This window comes from Emys orbicularis, chromosome 3, assembly GCF_028017835.1.
Source record: "Emys orbicularis isolate rEmyOrb1 chromosome 3, rEmyOrb1.hap1, whole genome shotgun sequence".
NCBI classification, from domain to species: Eukaryota; Metazoa; Chordata; order Testudines; family Emydidae; genus Emys; species Emys orbicularis.
Window position 1 is genome coordinate 159,999,181 of NC_088685.1, and position 20,147 is coordinate 160,019,327.

At 42.5% G+C, this 20,147-nt stretch overlaps 1 protein-coding gene across 1 annotated transcript in view; it reads right to left on the reverse strand.

The window, feature by feature from the left end:
• ENAH (ENAH actin regulator) overlaps nucleotides 1-20,147 on the reverse strand; it is a 183,342-nt gene that overhangs the window by 90,971 nt on the left and 72,224 nt on the right. Inside the window, exon 2 of the mRNA XM_065401940.1 lies at nucleotides 19,593-19,758. Coding sequence (XP_065258012.1) covers nucleotides 19,593-19,758 — 166 coding nt within the window. The remainder of the gene's footprint in view (nucleotides 1-19,592; nucleotides 19,759-20,147) is intronic.

Genomic DNA, 20,147 nt, shown 5'->3' on the forward strand with positions numbered 1-20,147 from the left:
CTAATCTGCTTTGATCTCTTATAATCACTTAAAATTGATCTTTTGTAGTTAATAAACTTGTTTTTGCTCTGTCCAAACCAGTGAGTTGGAGTAAGGTGTGTGGGAATCATAATTCGGGGCAAAAGGCTGTTGCATATTCCTCTCCAGATTAAGCTCATAAAATTCACCCCCTCCCTCACGCTGTAAAGTTCCCTCTGCAGCGCAAAATGGTATAATTTGGGGTTTATACTCCAGTGGTAGTGTGTGCTTGAGAACTGGAAAGTAACCTTCCTATGCCCGGTCTGGCCAGAGAGCCTGCTTGTAAACTGCAGCTGGGTGTGTCCCTACCTGTATGTATGCTAGTGAAAGTGCAGGCTGGTCACAGCAGTACAGTGTGAGAGGGAGACCAGGCTGGTGGGTCACAGTACTCAGTGGTACCCCAGGTCCAGGTGGCACTCAGGGGGAGCCCATCACACCTCCATCCTCACAGGGTCCAGGAGCTCAGGCTCCAGTCCAAGTCTGAACATCTACACAGCCATTTTTCAGCCCTGGAGCCTGAGCCCTGCGAGCCCAAGTCAGCTGACCCAAGACGGCCATGGGTTTTTTAATCCCTGTGTAGACATATCCTCAGATTCCACAGTGAGTTTGTAGGGTTGGCAGTTTGAAACAAAATCTTTACATGTAAACTGATCGGAGTTGATCTTAAAGCCATTAACACCAAAAATATGTACCTGTGTGATACCAAAGTCATTTTACAGAGTAGAACTGCATTATTAGAAGATTTTATGGGCTTAGACCACAAAGTTTTGTATGCAAACATGGTAAGAGATTTCCAGAATAGACGACTTTCTACCTTTATCTATTTGAGAAAACATGGACCTTATTCTGCTTCCATTACATCAGCTTAAAACCACAGTAATATCAATAGTTATGTCTACAGTCACACCAGTTTAACTAAAACTGCATTTTGTCCATATTTCTTTAATTGAAATTCCCCAATGTACATCTGCATTAATTTACAGTTAAGGTAGTTATACTCTAATTCTTGCCCTTATTTAGTAAGTTTACTGCTGTTCAAGCTAAACCTTGAGAAGTATGTAAGTGATCAGTTATGGTAACATTTTATTATTGTTGTAGTTTATGCATTTGCTTAATATTGATGTGAAAATTCACCAGAAACATTCCCATAACCACATTAGGTCTAATTCACAAAATGTATAGTACCAGTGAATTTTCAATATACGCATCAATATGCACTTTTCATGGGACATGATAGCCACAGATTAGTGACGAGTAGGTTAACAGTTTTCATACATACCTTGAGAATCAAACAATGTAATTGGAATGTATAATGTAAATGTTGACATTAATACTAAGTAAATCATTAACTGTAAGCGCAACAGAATGTTGCCTTAGTTTATCATGTGCATACATTAAAATTCAGTATTTTTGTTTTTGAAATAGTTCCTAGATATTTTCTATAAAGGTTATACTATTCACTCTAGCAACCTTAGCTAAGTTGATATTTTTATAAATGAAAATTTATTTAAAACCAACACTGCCAAACAAAGAATTTATAATCGAATAGCAGGGGTTTTTTGAAGTTACAGGAGACTGAACAAAATGCACCTGTCAAGATCAGAAACATGACTGACCATACCACCATCAGTAATTGTCATTTTATATTGGAAAGTGGGGATATTGTAAAGTCAAAGTAAATTTGTCAAGTATGCCTTAAGATAAATATATAGTAAAATAATGTAAGTTCCCAAACACAGCCATTTATCATGCAGTTTTAGAATGCATACCGAAGACACTATAAATTTTTGCCATAGGTTTATCAGACAATTAATTTGCATGGTCAGCAGTGAAATATCTGAAAAAAGACCCATTAGTTATAAAAAATATTGATATATAAAATTAGAGATGGAACATGAGAAAAATTGACCTCCTTTCTAGTACTATTTTTAATATTTCAGTCAAATGCCTTTAGTAAGGACAAACCATTTTAAGTTACAGAAGTTCACAATTAAACCAGTATTGCCCCCACAATATACACATCCAGATAAGTAATCAGGTAATTATACAAAGATCTTTATAAAATATATCAAGATCAACCTATAACTAGGCTTCAACACAATCTGCATAACAAAAACAGAATCCATCAAGCACTGAATTTCATTCGTGTTTTTTCCTATCAAGACTCCACGGCTAACATAGCAACATCTCAGCTATTATACATTAGAAGTAAGAGGAAGACCAAGGACAGGGTAGGCCTATTACTCAATAAGGGAGGGAAATAACAGAAAATGTGGAAATGGCAGAGGTGCTTAATGACTTCGTTTCGGTTTTCACCAAGAAGGTTGGTGGTGTTTGGACATCTAACATAGTGAATGTTAGTGAAAATGAGGTAGGCTCAGAGGCTAAAATAGGAAAAGAACAAGCTAAAAATTACTTAGACAAGTTAAATGTCTTCAGGTCACCAGGGCCTGATGAAATGTATCCTAGAATACTCAAGTTGCTGACTGAGGCGATATCTGAGCCATTAGCGATAATCTTTGAAAAGTCACGGAAGACAGGAGAGATTCCAGACGACTGGAAAAGGGCAAATATAGTCCCAATCTATAAAAAGGGAAATAAGGACAACCTGGGGAATTACAGACCTGTCCATTTAACTGCTGTACCCGGAAAGATAATGGAGCAAATAATTAAGCAATCAATTTGCAAATATCTAAAAGATAATAAGGTGATAAGTGACAGTCAGCATGGATTTGTCAAGAACAAATAGTGTCAAACCAACCTGATAGCTTTCTTTGACAAGGTAACAAGCCTTGTGGATGGGGGGGGGGGGGGGGGGGGCGGCACGGGGGGAAAGCAGTAGACCTGGTATATCTTGAATTTAGTAAAGCTTTCGATACTGTCTCATATGACCTTCTCATAAACAAACTGGGAAAATGCAACCTAGATGGAGCTACTATAAGGTGGGTGCAAAACTGGTTGAAAAACCATTCCCAGAGAGTAGTTATCAGTGGCTCACGGTCATGCTGGAAGGGCATAATGAATGGGGTCCCGCAGGGATCAGTGATGGGTCTGGTTCTGTTCAATATTGTCATCAATGATTTAGATTAGCAGTTCTCAAACTGTGGGTCATGACCCCAAAGTGGGTCGTGACCCCATTTTAATGGGGTTGCTATTGCTAGGACTGCTGGGGTTCGGAGCTGAAGCCGAAGCCTGAGCCCCACCGCCTGGAGCGGAAGTTGAAGCCCGAGGGATTCAGCCCTGGGTGGCAGGGCTCAGGCTACAGGCCCCAGGCTACAGGCCTTGAGCTTCAGCTTTGTCCTCCCCGTCCAGGGTGATCGGACTCGGGCGAGCGCAGGCGTCAGTCTCCCCTCCTGGGGTCGTGTAGTAATTTTTGTTGTCAAAAGGGGCTTGCGGTGCAATGAAGTTTGAGAACCCCTGATTCAGATAATGGCATACAGAGTACACAAAGTTTACAGATGATACCAAGCTGGGAGGGGTTTTAAGTGCTTTGGAGGATAGGATTAAAATTCAAAATGATCTGGACAAACTGGAGAAATGGTCTGAAATAAACAGGATGAAATTCAATAAGGACAAATGCAAAGTACTCCACTTAGGAAGGAACAATCAGTTGCACACATACAAAATGGGAAATGACTGCCTAGGAAGGAGTACTGTGGATAGGGATCTGGGGGTCATAGTGGACCACAAGCTAAATATGAGTCAACAGTATAACGCTGTTGCGCCAAAAAAAAAAAAAAAAAAGCGCGAACATCATTCTGGGATGTATTAGCAGGAGTGTCGTAAGCAAGACGCTGAAAGTAATCCTTTTGCTCTACTCCGCTGATTAGGCCTCAACTGGAGTAGTGTGTCCAGTTCTGGGGACCACATTTCAGGAAAGATGTGGACAAATTGGAGAAAGTCCAGAGAAGAGCAACAAAAAATGATTATAGGTTTAGAAAACATGACCTATGAGGGAAGATTGGAAAAATAGGGTTTGTTTAGTCTGGAAAAGAGAAGATCGAGAAGGGACATAACAGTTTTCAAGTACATAAAAGGTTGTTACGAGGAGGGAGAAAAATAGTTAATTTCTGAGGACAGGACAAGAAGCAATGGGCTTAAATTGCAGCAAGCGAGGTTTCGGTTGGACATTAGGAAAAACTTCCTGTCAGGGTGGTTAAATACTGGGATAAATTGCCTAGGGAGGTTGTGGAATCTCCATCATTGGAGATTTTTAAGAGCAGGTTAGACAAACACCTGTCAGGGATGGTCTAGATAATACTTAGTCCTGCCATGAGAGCAGGGGACTGGACTAGATGACTTCTCGAGGTCCCTTCCAGTCCTATGATTCTATGATTTAAAAAAAGTTTAGACAGTTAACCGCAATCTCAGAGTCATCTGTAATTCTACCAGTTGAGTTAGATCTACACCAAAGTAATTTCACAAATCACAACATGACAGGAACTAGCATATCAGCATGCACATTTTGCTTCATGGAAGACTGTCAATCCTAAATACTGTATTATTTCACACCTTAAATTTAGTTCAGCTTCAGAGAAAGATAGTCCAATTAATATTTCTGTATTTTTTTCTTTTAAATGAAGATTTGTCAAACTTTGACATCAGAAGTAAAATGCCTTGCCCTTATAGTGGAATCATTTTAACACTAGAGAGATTAACATCTACTTATTCTTTGTAGAAAAAAAAACAAAAACGAAGGTATTGTACTCGATTTTGCTTATTTAATGATTTTTGTCCAAAGCACATGGCATAGTTTTAGGGCATCACCTACACTACAGAAACTGAGTTGGGGACCTTATTACAACATGGTTGTCCCCTGACTAGAATACAGAAGGATAAATTTTGTAGCATTGACTGTGTTGCAATTAAGTTGCATAACCAGGCTAAAGCTTTAGACATGTCCTCAGGTTCCCCAAAGTGATTTCTGTAAGGCAAATGTGCCCTTCCACAGCACAGTAGTGTCTGAACAAAAACCATATTCAGTTTTCATGGATTCATGTGCATAATCAGTGAATTAGAAGCAGCATGTGCATCTAGATCTGAACATACAAGTTTATCCTGATGCATTACCATGAGTCAGTTGTTCTTCGGATGTCAAACACAGTAGTAGCAGAAGACAAAAACTCCAAACTAAATCTGTATATGTCTATTAGATTTAATTTACAAGGACTGAAAAAAGGGAGATCTGCACCTTTGACAGCTTCCCTTTAACCATCTCAAGGACAACTGCCAGAAAATAGTTAAAAATAAATGAGTTTTGTCACTTTTGCTTCTCACTACATTCACTTACATGGACAATTGAATGTTGATGAGATACCCAATACAAGAGTACTACTTTCACATCACCCTCAATAGCATTGGTGCCCAAACTTTTCCTCTTGAAACCCCTCCCCCCCACCCCCAATCAGTAATGGAATGTGTCCGAGGCCCCTTGGGCCAAAAGCAGAGCTGTGGCCGGGAACAGAGCTGCAGCTGTGGCCAGGAGCAGCGCCGGAGTGGAGCTGGGAGCAGAGCAGGGCTGGGTGGTGTTCCCTCCCCACCCGACGTGGGGATTGGCCTGGGTCCTGCAGCACCCCCCTCGATGTTCCTGCACAGCCCACCGTTCTGGGGACCACTGCTCTATGGTGTTGAAAGAGTGGTGGAGCTAAACCATTTCTTGACTCTCAAAGCCAAGGATGCCACCTTCTCCATGCAAGAGATGTAAAACTTAGTTTAAGTTATTCTAAAGACTTGATTACAGGGGAAAGTTATGCTAGTATAAACTAGGATGTGAATTTAAACAAATGTACCAGCATTAACCCCACCCCATGCAGACACTTATTCCAGTATGACTGCCTTTTTTGATTCACTACATGTTGCTTGGAAAGAGGTTTAAGCTAAACCAAAAAAGTTGCTCTTTCACCAGAATAAGAGTAACCGCAATGGGTGTCATACTGGTAAAACATGCCAGTGTAGTCATGGCCTAAGAAATGTTTGTCAGACATACTACACTGGACCAGTACACACCGTAAAGACTTCATAAAAGACCGAGAAGGCAGAGAATAGAAAAAAGCTTAACTAAAAAGATCTAATAGCTCTCGCCTCCCTGTAGGTACTTGTTGTTACAATAATAAAAACAGAGTCCTCAGTAAATGATGTTTTATGTGGCAGAGAAGAGACTTTCCTTTTGGCTAGAAGATGGTTTGGTAGATCAATCACAGCTCAAGAAAGGTGGTTTCAATTGGACAATGAGGGCCTTAACTCTCCTCACCTTTGTCATGAAGGATAAAGAAATCCTAAGGACTTGCCAAAATGAGAAAGTTTTTGCAAATGTTGTTTTTGTGCACAAACTGTTGTGTAACAACATACTACAATAACTGCATCCACAAAACCAGCTGTCACCTGCTTCCCCCTCAGTGAGCGTGTACACAAAGCACTAACTTTTTTTCCAAAATAAGTAATCAGTATTCTGGATGAGTATCCTATGGTGCTTTGTCCCGATGCTGGCCTCTATGCACTCCGGGATGTTTCTTGTGATATAGTGTAGAATACCTGTTAGAAGCCACTGGAATTCTGGGATTTAGGATCATACTTGCAAGTTTCCATGATTCTTCCCCTGATATCCCATCATTTAACTGCCTTTTACAACCTGGCATCATTTTCAAAACCTCTGTTAACCAGCATGGCGGCATCACTTCTGCATGCCATGATCCTGACATTTACTAATACACAGAGGCTGCTGCACATGTATTTGAGATCATGCTTCCAAGTGATGGCTGTTTTGGAGGCTAGCTGTTACACTACCAAGCTGATCTGGCTAAAGGAGAAGGAGGATGTCAAGCAGCTACTTGTGGATGATCTTTTCTTGGAGCAACTTCACTTACTGCAGAGCAGTTTCTGGAATTGTGAAATAAGCAGTAACTGGTAGGAAAGGAAAGTGATGGAATCCTGGGGATGACCAGCAGAATTTCAGATGACAAAGGCCACTTTCCTAGAGATCTGCAGGGAGCTCACCACAAATCTACAGCATCAGAACACCAACATGAATGCTCCTCTAAACAGGGAGAAATATGTGGGCATTCCCATCTGGAAGCTCAACACCCTGACAGCTTTCAGTCAGTGACTAACCAATTTGGTTTGTTAGGTTGACTGTTGGAGCTGTCATATAGGTGTCATACCAAAAAGAAGGTGCTGATTGGGTGGGCCAACAATGCTCAGGATGTTATTGATGGATCTGCATGCTTGGGATTCCCAAATTGTGCTGGGGACATTGACAGGACCCATTTTTGCCCCCTGCATCAAGCCTTAAGATTTATAAATAAAAAGGGTTATTTCTCCATGTATTACTCCAAGGCCTGTTTGATTATTGTGGCACATTCAACAATATTAATGTGGGGTGCTCTGGAAAGGTCCATGATGTGAGGATCTTTTGAAACTCCCATCTGTTTTCCCTAATGAAAAATTGAACTTCTGCTAACAAGATCACTATGGACATTAATGGTGTTGTGATTCCCCGTGTCATTCTGGGAAACCCAGCTTACTCTCTGCTTCTGTGGCTTACCAAGTCTTTTACTGAACATGGATAGGAGAAAGGACTTGTTCTTCTATACCTTGAGAAGCTTCAAGATGACAGCGGAGCGTGCATTTGGAGGGCTGAAAGGGAAGTGGGGATGTCTAATAAGACTCGAGGCTGCTGAGCAATATCTGCCCTGTGTTACAACTGCTTGCTGTATTTTGCACATCTGTGAGAACAAAGGACAGAGTCCCACTGATATGTGGGAGGTAGAAGTGAATAGACTTTCAGTGGGTTATGAGCAGTGAGACAGCGTTCCTCTGCAAACTGCAGCAAATCACCAGAGGCCACATTGTCAGGGATGCCGTGTGCTCCCTACTTTGACCTAAGGGCTGAAAATGCTGAAATGATATTTTATTTTGCTTTCTTGTTTTGTTTCATTGCATTGTGTTAGTTGTAGTGTTTTGTGGCTCAATTGTTTTATAAAGGCTTTGCACAACAGTCTATTGAAAGATCATTTGTTGTATTTAAGGGACGTGTAATTATTTTTCAGAAAAGCTCAAAGTTTACATTAAAAACTTTAATAAATATCAAATAGTGCAAACAATAAAGCCTTAACTGAACAAGTCTGTGCAAACTTTAACCATACTCACACAAACCACAAAAATTAAACAATGTAAATTTTAGAATAATGAAAACATGAAACATCCTTAAAAGTACTGAGTGCACACATTTGCAGTTGCACTGTTCACAAACACGATAAGGTGCGGGATTTCTGCCTGTTGTCTTTCCCCGAGGTGTAGAATGACAAGGGAAGATGCCATTATTTGTGGTTGTCCACATGAAGGTGGAGTCCCAGATTTAGCTGTTTTCTCTGTCTGGGGGTGTGGAGTGGGGAGAGAAGTGCCTGTGACTGGAATTTTGGAAAGCATACTGCTGCTCCAAAGTAAGCTCTGTTGCCATGGACTGCAGAACATGGCTGAGATGTGATTATGGCTGTAGGAGGTAACATTGCATTAACATGTTCTCCAGCAAAGCTGCTCTGCTTCTGCAGGTCCCTGTCTTTTTCTATGGCTTCCCCTTTCAGCTCTTTCTCCTTCTCTACAATGAGAACTTCCCTCCAGTCCTATGTCTTCTTGCTCCTCTCATGTGTAGGAGACAAGAGGTCAAACATTTCATCCTTGTCTTCCTTTTCTTGACACAGATTTGTCAGGCTTTCTGTAGTAGACAACATTCCTATCCTTTCAGGGTTTTGGGGCTTCAGTTGCAGAAGCTGGGCAACTGAGAAATAGAACAAGTAGATACTGTACAAATTCCAGTTTCCATGCCAACAATGAAAAAAAATTTCCTCAGTTTTGGAAGGCCATTCCTATAGCCTCTTCCCATACTGGGATGGGCTTGAAAATGGCAAGACGTTTTCCATGTTACTTCCCCTTTGCATAAGGGTCCTGTTCTTATTATAGGTTGCTGGTGTGGTGAGTGGCAGGGTGGGCAGAAAGGGTAAAGGGCTTGTCATTGGGGTGGGCGATGGGGTGCTTGTTTTGGAGGATATTAACCGGATACAAGTCACCGTGCAATGTTTATGCCAGAACAGAATGGCTTCTTTGCCTTAAATTCTGTTTTGTGTCACCTACAGACATTTACAAAGTGCACTGAAAAATAAATAGAGTTCAGCAGTAATTGTTGAGAATAGAAGGGGTTAGCAATGCTGGCAGTCTGATTACACCTAGCTGAGTGCCTTATAATTTCTATGCCTTTTAGATGCCTTACTTTGGGAAGTATACCTCACAAAATTCTATGTATAGCTAAAGTTCAGGCCACTGTTCAAAGTACTTTTTATATTACCTTATTTTTATTACATCTGGTTCTGTAATTTATGTCTCTTTATTTAAACCCATCACACAGTGTCAACAGCTTGAATGGGATGGGAGGTGGATGAGGCCACAGCAGTCAACTGAGAGGAAGTGGGGAAAAGGATGAGAAATGGGGTTTGGGAGTGGGTGCCAGCCCTGCTGGGGCTCATGGACTATTAAAATATAGGGGTCAACTATTGAGTCAGACTCCCCTCCCCAAATTGTGAGGAAATATATCACCTCTTCATGACACTATGAGGATGTGTGAGGCATGGCTGCTGTAGCAGTGCTAAAATAATGAGAAAGGTATGTGGCTCCAGGAGTGTATAATCACAAACAGGGTGATCCTGGTTGCAACATTTAAATAGGGATATAACATTTCATCCGTATGACTCCAGAGCATTATAGGGCACACAGGCAAACAGAGAAGTAGATTCTGGTGTGATGCCATGCAGTGTGGGATAGCAGTTGGACTGCCAACTTAGTTCAAAATACAGATGCATTCACATGAACTTAACACACTAACTCATTCCAAAATTAACTAAATCCATTTTCAAAGTAGGTTATCCAATTTTCAGTTATTGGCTGGTTAATTTGAAAGAAGAATTGCATCATGTGGACCCAGGATATTTTAATTTGAAAAACAAAAGTTAGTGCAAAAAAGCCTCTTGGTGTAGATAAACCTTAAGTATACGCATGCAAAGTAAGGCACCAAGGCTATTGTAATTAAGTTTTAGTTGTACTTAATACCTATTTTCTCCTCCAAACTTTTAAATCTTTCTTAGCTGAATAACTGGACTGCTGTCTATATAAAAGTAAATTACATAAAAATTAAATTGAAATGAGGTTCACTTTTAAAGTGAAAGCCTCTCTCCCGATTCCCCAACACATATACGTGGCAATATTGGTATTTTAGATTGCTACACTACACTATCCACCTCTCAAACACCAATTAAAAGGATGGCAACCCCTCTCAAAGCCCCCCTTTTTGCAATTGAAAAACAGTGCCTAGCAAAGATTGCCCTAGTACACCTTCAGTAAGATATTCCCTTCTATTTTACTTCCACACCCGGATGAATAGCTTCTTTTAAAAAGCTATGTCGGAGCTGCAATTTCCAAACTTTATTAGTTCACGTACCATCTTCTTTGAAAAATAATGTTCAAAGTACCACATGTAAACTTGTCCTTTTTGTGCACATTTATTTTAGGCCTTAATAGGCTTAACAGAAGTATTCCCAAACTCTATTGTAACATAATCGCTTAAGGTAGGTTAAAATGTTCAATTGTAACATTTTTAAACATCTCAGGTTTTTAGACAATCCATCAAAAGAAATATGATGAAGCAGCCATTATTTGTCTTTTGTCTTACTCAAATGACAAGAAACAAATGTCATAAATGACATCTTGATATATTTTGATATGTGGCTGAACTACATTCAATGGCTTGACTTTTTTAACTTGTCTAATTTAAGTTCAAAGTTCCTGCTAATGCTCATCTGGACTATTGTTGAACAAGCCAAAATTCACACTAGAAAATTTAAGTTAAGATAAATACAAAATGTTTGTATAGCTCTCAAAGAAAACAAAATAAAGTGCCATTAATGAAACAGGTGTGTGCATAAAAGGACAGAGGGTTCAGACAGGAAAGGGTAGAGAGGTAGGGAAGTCTTGGCTGGCAATGGGGTCCTTTAACTGGTCAAAAGGCAGCTTCAGCTCCAGGAGGCCTCTTGGTCCTCAGCAGCTCCGACTCTCACCCAGGCAGGGCCCCTTAATGCCTAAAATGCTGGGCAAACAGCACAGTGGCCCCCCCTGCTAGGAGGCTCAAATTGCAGCCAGCCAGCTACTCTGCTGCTGAAGAACTGACTCCTTAGTCCACAGGCTTTTATCCACCACACTCAATCAACCACCTCTCAACTTCCCTGCAGAAACAGAAAGGAATTGGTCTGCATCCCAGTCCTGCAGGGCAAGGTCTGAAAAGGGAACTCTCTGCATTGCAGCAGCTTCCTGTGTGGATGCCTTTTGACCTTGGCAGTCACAGGTAGTCCCAGTTTTGCAGCCCCTCTAACCAGCCCTGTATGCGTGTGTTTTTTTCAGGTGAGAGGAGCACTTGCGACGTGATAGGTAACTTCACAAATCTGCCTCAGTGGCTCAAGCTTTGTGGGTTGGCACAAGGTTGAAGACTTCGCGTAGCAGAAATCCAGCCTGCTGTGGGCCAGATGAGAGTACAGCACCCATCTGCACAGCCACTGCGCACAACGTACCGTTAAATAAAACTACTATGCCAGCATGGATGGCAAGTGTTATTCCCCATTATGACAAAGTAGCTAGAAGAAGCAAAATGCACTCTCAGGAGTTTTCTTGTGCACTGCAGTGTACATGACAACTTTCAGTTTCAAACACATTTTTAAAAATTGTTTATCGTACCAATTTCAACAAGCTCACATACCATCAACAGTACATGTACCAATGTTTGCAAAACCCTATTCTAGAGCAATTTCTTTACAGCCTCCTAGGCAGTTTTATTCCCACGGCACACTACATTTACATCTGTAACTCCAGGGTGAAACAATCATTTTATGAATGTATTTGAGATTAAAAATTTGTATCTAAATCCAAAGATGTAATTGTTTCCTAGCCCCCTTGCCACTGAAGTCAAATTTAGACACTGACATATCAGTGATACTTTACATTATCTCACCAAGTTAAGAATTCACCATCCACAAGTGGACAAATACTCTTGGTAGACATCCAAAACTCAGGTGTAAAGTGCTGAGCCTTTTCTGCCATTATTTTAATCATAGTTCTTTTAATCATAGTGATTATTTTAGTTGCCTTCCACTGCCATTCTAACAAACCTTACACAGTATCTCTAAAGGTGTTTAACTTATGGATGAGACTGTCAATAGCTGTAAAATTAAAGCAGTAATATTACAGGAAGCTTATAGTTAGCGAATCAGAAAACACAAATTTTTCTAAAGGGGAGACAAACTGGGAATATAGGGAAGAAACATGTAAATATGTTGTAGCAGCAGCAGGAAGAAAAGGATAACTTATTTGAGCTGACCTAGTTTAACCTTTATCACCTCAAACAGAAATAAATTAAATGAAAAGTGATGTCAGTTCCTGGTTACAACAACTTTCTATACTTAAGACATCTGCACTTGGAAACATCCCATGTAATAATTTAGAAGCCCTATTTCAGAGATTAAAATCACTCATACTACATACACGAGAATCATCTCTACTAATATAGTAGAAATTCACTCACGTAAGAAGTAGTGCTGTCAATTAATCTCAGTTTAACTCAAAAGATTAACTCCAAAAAATTGTGATTAAAAAAGTTAATCACACTTTTAATCGCGCTGTTAAACAATAGAATACCAACTGAAATTTATTAAATATTTTTGATGTTTTTCTACATTTTCAAATCTATTGATTTCAATTACAACACAGAATACGAAGTGTACAGTGCTCACTTTATATTATTTTTATTACTAATATTTGTACTGTAAAAATGGTAAACAAAAGAAATTGTATTTTTCAATTCATCTCACAAGTACTGTCGTGCAATCTCTATCATGAAAGTGCAACTTACGAATGAAGATTTTTTTGTTACATAACTGCACTCAAAAACAAAACAAAGTCTACTCAGTCCTACTTTTTGTTCAGCCAACAGTTTGTTTACATTTACAGGAGATAGTGCTGCCCGCTTATTATTTACGTCACCAGAAAGTGAGAACAGGCGTTCGCATGGCACTTCTGTAGCCAGCACTGCAAGGTATTTACGTGCCAGATATGCTAAACATTCGTATGCCCCTTCATGCTTCAGGCATCATTCCAGAGGACATGCTTCCATGCTGATGATGCTCATTAAAAAAAAAAAAAAAAAGTGCTAATTAAATTTGTGACTGAACTCCTTGGGGGAGAATTGCATTTCTCCTGCTCTGTTTTATCTGCATTCTGCCATATATTTCATGTTATAGCAGTCTCGGATGATGACCCAGCACATGTTGTTCATTTTAAGAGCACTTCCACTGCAGAATTGTGGAAACACAAAGAAGGCACAAATGTGAGATTTCTAAAGATAGCTTCAGCACTTGACCCAAGGTTTAAGAATCTGAAGTGCTTTCCAAAATCGGAGAGGGAGGAGATGTGGAATGTGCTTTCAGAAGAGTTAAAAGAGCAACACTCTGATGCGGGAACTACAGAACCTGAACCACCAAAAAGAAAATCAGCCTTCTGCTGGTGGCATCTGACTCAAATAATGAAAATGAATGTGCATCGGTCCGCACTGCTTTGGATCGTTATTGAGCAGAACCCGTCATCAGCATGGGCGCATGTCCTCTGGAACGGTGGTTGAAGCACGAAGGGACACATGAATCTTTAGCGCATCTGGCACGTAAATATCTTGCGATGCTGGCTACAACGGTGCCATGCGAACACCTGTTCTTACTTCCAGGTGATATTGTAAACAAGAAGCTGGCAGCATTATCTCCTGAAATAAAAACAAACTTGTTTGTCCGAGCAATTGGCTGAACAAGAAGTAAGACAGTGGACTTGTAGGGTCTAAAGTTTTACATTGTTTTATTTTTGAATGCATTTATTTTTTGTACATATTATACATTTGTAAATTAAACTTTCATGATATTGCACTAGAGTACTTGTATTAGGTGAACTGAAAAATACTATTTATTTTTTTACAGTGCAAATATTTGTAATAAATAATAAAGTGAGCACTGTACACTTTGTATTTTGTTGTAACTGAAATAAATATATTTGAAAATATAGAAAATATCCAAAAATATTTAAATAAATGGTATTTTATTATTGTTTAACAGTGCAATTAATCATGCAATTACTCACAATTAATTTTTTTAATCGTGCAATTAGTCACTTTTTTTTTTTTTAATCGCTTGACAGCCCTGGTAAGAAGTTATTTTCTTATTCTCCTGCTACATTGGACTATGCGGATAAGATTTCACAAGCACAAGAGAATATAACTACTAAGGGAAATCCTGCAGAAAGGTATCATCCTAATATGCAGTCACATCTTAAAGTGAGTTCCACACGTATATCTCATGTGCTCAGTTTACAAGCAAGAGCACCCCAATTTTGTCACCCTTACTCTCGCTAAGGGTACTTTACTATGTAAGAATTCTCTGCAGGGGTTATCTATTAATATGCTATTGAGTGCAAGTAAGGGTGGCAAAGAAATAATCTTTTTGGAGCTAATTCCAATCGCAAGCCTGTAAAAATTTAAAAAAACCTGAATAACTTCATGGTTTATGATGAACCCATATGTTTGCAGAAAGTTGGTTGGATACTTGGCACCCTGACCTGGAGCTCAAATGAGGCCATTCAAGAATAGGTAGTTTTAAATATTGGGTACTAAAGCTTCCATCAGGTGCTTGGATGAGCTCCTCAGGGAACTAGAGGCTCATATTAAGTACTAGATTCTTATATGCAAATCTTGTGAGGTGTGGAGGCTGGTCAACACATGCAAATACTTATTTCATGAGATGTTCTCTGAAGATCGTTGAAAGTATGAAATGAACCACCTATAAAGCTGGGGGGTATTGTTTTTTTGGCGCATATTTCAATCCCAATAGCACACTACAGCTTCTTTTGGATACTATAAAGTGATGAGTAGATTGGGACTCCTGTCAGAGTTTCTGGTTCTATAGTCCTTGCTCTCAGGAACTGGGCAACTTAATCTTTCATATAGACTCTGCTCTGTCAGTTTTGGAGCTGGACAAGTCTATTTCTGGGGAGACTTTTTCAGACTATCCTACTGCATGACTTTTTGCACACCTATCAGTCACTGACCATTACTTTATAAAAATACTGAAGCTATCCTACAAGGAAGCTTTCATGAATGGTTTGGAGAAGAAAAAGTCATGTAATATTTTAGCAAAGAGATTGTTTTTCTAAATCCTAACCCACTTTTTGTTAATTCGGGTTCAACATCCTTAGCTGTAGCTGGTGTCTATTCTTTATAGGAACTGAAGCCATAAAAGTGAAAACTGTTCACGGTACTGTAGGATGTAGCCAAGGGATATTATGCTGAGCACCCACCACTCTGTGGTTACTTGAGATCAAGCTGACCAAAAGGGACAAAGTGGTTGAGAAATAAAGGGGGTGGGGGGGGGCGGAAATCCTGAAATTCGACTGGGGCACAGTTCTCGTACACACCTTCAAAATGCCTGTCTCGAACCTCCCTGATGTCTCATGGGACCACACTGGGCTGGCAAATGAGAGGAAGAGGGACGACGATGTTTAAACCCTTTGTCCCTCTCCTTTCTCTTAACAGCATACTGTCGAGGAAGCCCCCATGACCTGGATGGTGAAGGCAGCCAGAACTGCTTCCTCGCAGCTTGCGGCGCGTGAAGGCCAAGCGAACTCAGGATAACCTGAGAATCCTTCAGGCCATGCAGCCTTGCATCTGTCTGCTCCGAAAAGAGCACATTCCCTTCAAAGGGAAGGTCCTGGGTGGACAACTGCATTTCCTGGGAGAGACCTGAGGATTGCAGCCACAAACTGCACCTCATTACCAAGGCAATGACTCTGGCTGCTGAGTCAGCCGCATCCCATGCCATCTGGAGAGAGCCCCTCGCCACCGCTTGCCGTCCTCCAGGATGGCCGCAAATTCCTGCGGCAGGGTCCTGAGGCAGGGAGTCCTTTAATTTATTGAGGGAATCCCATAACTTAAAATTGTATCTCCCCCACAGGGACTGGTGGTTAGACACCCTGAACTGGAGACTGGCGGTCGGATAAACTTTCCTGCCAAAAAGGCCAAGTCTCTTTGTGTCTTTCTTTTTAGATGTGGCGCTCGCCTGACCCTGCCTATCCCTTTTGTTGGCTGGTGATACTACTAGCAATTCTGGAGGCAGGTGGGTATGCAGATATTCGAACTCTATGGCAGGGACATAGTACTACTTTTCCACCCATTTGGATGTTGGCAGAACAGATGAAGGGGTTTGCCAGAGTGACTTAGCAATTCTTAATACTCCGTCATGCACCGGTAGTGAGACCCTCGCCAGAGCTGCTGCCGTTAACACATCCAACAGGGTGTCTGATGGCTCCGCCAACTCCTCCGCCTCTTAGCTCAGGTTGGAGGCCACCCTAAGTAAAGCTTGGTGTGCTCTACAGCAGAAGTTCTCAACAGGGGGTCTGTGAACCCTTTCAGGGGGGTCCGCAGGGCCCCACAGCTAAAACCCAGAGCCTGAGCCCCAGCACCTCCCGCAGGGCTGAAGCCAGAAGCCGCGATCCCCGGTGCCCCCTGCAGGGCTGAAGCCAGGAGCAGCAGGGCTGAATTCTGGAGCCCTGGTGCTCCCCCCGAGGCAGAAGCCCATAGACAATGAGCAGAGTTGGGGGAACACGGGGGTGTTGCCCCTCTCTCCCGAAACTACAGTGCAAGAGCAGGGCAGTCATGGGGCAGCTCCACCACCCCCTTCTCTCCCTGCCCTCTGGCCAGGTCGGAGGCGGGAAGCCAGAGCCGGGCAGTGTGGGACAGCTGCTGCTCTGGCTGGTGCCATGGAGCAGGCAGCCATGGCGTTTCCTCGTCGTCTGCTGCTGCTGCTGGGACTTGAAGCTGCTCCTCAGCTCCCAGCCCCCTTTGTTCACACAGCTGGTAAGAGCCACCTGGGCGGGGCACCTGGCCCCATAGTTGGCAGAGCCCTCAGGGAACAGGGACCGCAGGGGAGCCCTCCCAGCACACAGCCCCTAGCTACCCACTTCCCTGCACCGAGCTACCCCCCTGCCTGCACACAGCCCCTAGCTATCCCCCTTCCTGCACCCTGAGCTGTTTTCAAACTTTTTGAGCTGTGCCCCCCCACCTTTGAGTTATAATTTTTGGTTGTGCCCTCCTCCCCAACCCAAACAGGCTGGGTGACCTGCTGAAGTGAGTCAGGGCGTGGAGATGGTGCTCCCTCCCTGGACCCCACTATGCGGAGCTGCCTCAAGCCCTGATGGCCCCTGCCCACCCAAAACAGAAGTCAAACTACATCTATGCCTGAGCATCTGTTCTCCCCCCCCACCCCCCAAGTTCCTCCCTTCTTCCTCCGCTGGGCCTTGGAGTTTTTATAGCATGTTATGGGGGGCCTCAAAGAAAAAAGGTTGAGAATCCCTGCTCTAAAGTCAACTGGATGGGACAAGTGAGAGGGCCCCGCTACTGCCTCTTCTAGTGACAAAGACGATGATGGCACCACCAGTGGAGGGGCTGGGGCACTCTCCCGCACTGGGGAAGATTTCCTTGGTGTCGGTAACTGCTCCTCTGCCCCTGCGTCAGAGTCCGTGCCTTGTGCTGAACTCTGTGCCAGTGGTGTGGGGGTAACTTCTCCAAAGCCACCAGAGAGGAGTGATATGAATATGGCACCGGTATCACTGGAAGGTCCCATGGATTCCAATAGGGCCATTGAGCTGGCCAGTGGCCCTGCTGCCACGCAGCCACTGCCAGCGTAGTGCTGGCATCCAGAACCCAAGGGGACTGCCGTTTATGCGGCGAAAGGCAAAACTGTCGGTCCAACTCAGACAAGTCTCCCCTCAGTGACCACAGAGGGCTCTGGAGGCTTGTGTCTGCAGCTGGCGTCAGGGACGGAAGACCAATGCCTAACAGGTAGTAACCGATGACTCTCCGGAGAGCGGTGCCGGGTTGACGGGGTCTGGTGATGTGAAGGTGAGGAGCAGTCCCGTACAGGTGGAAACCGGCACGCCGAAGATCATTTGGGGGAAGGAGACTTGCACGAAGGCGTTGGGGGAGGAGGATTGGTAATGGGAATGCGGAGATCAGTGCCTTGAGGCTGCCGATCCACACCGCAGACGGTGGGGACTGCAAACATGGAGCTGACGACCTAGATTGTATGGCCAGGGACCATAGTTGCAGAGCTGGGGATTGAGATCGTGGAGTCAGGGTACAGTGCCTCTGCTCCAGAGACCAGCAATGTTCCACTGCCCTTTGAGGTGGCCCACAGCTAGCCTGCCCTTGGATTGGGGAGCCTTAGCGGCAGACGCAGCGTAGGCAGTGCCGGAAGGGCAAAAAGGTCCCTAGCCGCCTGGAAGGCCTCAGGTGTCGAAGGCACTAACAAGCACCGAGGTCCCCTGTTGCTCCCACGAGTCAAAGGTGGATCCCTGGGTGGGCTGAGTGGTCCAGTCAGAGAGGTACCTCCTTGCAGCTCTGGGGTGGGTGGCCTGATACCTTTCCCCTCTGTGCTCGGTGCCAGGGAGCAGCTGCGCTGTTTCTTCTGGCTCTTCCTCCTCACCTCTTCCATTATCTGTGGGGGCACCCGAAGGCTCTGCCCGTGGTCAGTTGCTCTTCTGAATTTACAACTTGTCATCTGGCAATCTCATCAGCTCACAAACTTCCCCTATCTATGATGAAGACTTTAATGCTCCATTTTGTATGGACAGAAAAACAGTAATACAAAGAAATTGGGGGGGGTGGGGGGGGGAGGAGAGAAAGAGTTCAAAGAAGAGGGTACAGTGGAGTCGCATCATAGGCACATTTAACTTACGCGATTTTAACTATACGCGCACGGCAAAACAACAATAATTTAAATACTGTACCTGTAGTGCGGGCAATTCCACCTGCCATTCCACTCAATGAGTGTTTGACTATACGCGATTTTCACCTTACGCGCTGACTTCAGAACCTAACCCCCGCATAGGATGCGACTCCACTGTACTGTTGTAGTTGAGTCTGGATACAATAAGGTTCTGAATGACAGATCTGGCTTTTAGGATGGCTAGAAAAGGTTGGAGCTGCCAAGTAGGAAGAAGTGTAGCATTTGATTATGGCATTGATGTGTAGGGCAAGGGAAAGGGAGTGGCAGTCAAAAATAATCCCCCAGGATTGCGGGCCTGTAACTGGAAGGATGATGGCATTGACAGTGAGAGAAAAAGGGAAATGGAGCAGGTCTGGGAAGAAAAATAATGTTTTAGCCATATTAGAACTTAAACAGTTTATTGTGAATTAAGTTGGCTTGCACATAAATTGCTTCATGTTGTTCTCCTTCCCTGAACCTCTGTCCACTTGTCTGTCCTTACAGCAATGACCATACTTTCCTCGAATGTTTAGAAAATGCCTAATAAGTCTTGGACAATATCATAAGCTAAATTTGTATTTTATTGTTTTGGATAGTCCCATTACTTTATTGAACAGAGATTTTTTTTAATGGAATAATTATAATAGTTAAAACTAAGTTCCCTTTGAAAATTATTAGAGGTTCACATACCTGATGATCTTGAATCTTCCTGCCCACTACTCTAAATGTATTGTTTCCTGTGTGATGATATATATGAACTCTACTGAATCCAGTTGATCCACCAGCTGGTACCCATTTCTTATTGGTATCATCGTAGACCATAACTGCAGCTCGTGCTTGGCAGATACTCTGTTCACTATTAAGACAAGAAAACAGATATTTAAGGTTAAAAAGTAAAAGCAAAGTTAAGGCAAATGAAAGCGCTACATGTAAACCAAAAAAAAAAAAAAAAAATTACTGGGCAAGTTAAGATAACCTGACAGGAAATTTTATCTTTCATGCATGTAGAATTGCTAGCACCATAGCACAACAATTGTTTCACTTACAGTGTGTCATTCTGAAGTAGAGTTCTGCTCACAAAAGGTATGAACGAAGAGAACTGTATTAAGGGTAAAGATGAACCAATATAATTAGACTTTTTCCCCCCACACACACACTACAGGAAAACTTTCCTACTAAATATGAATTTAAGTTATTAGCACTTTAAAACCCTGGGTAAAATTTGCAAAAGAGAATAAGGTACTT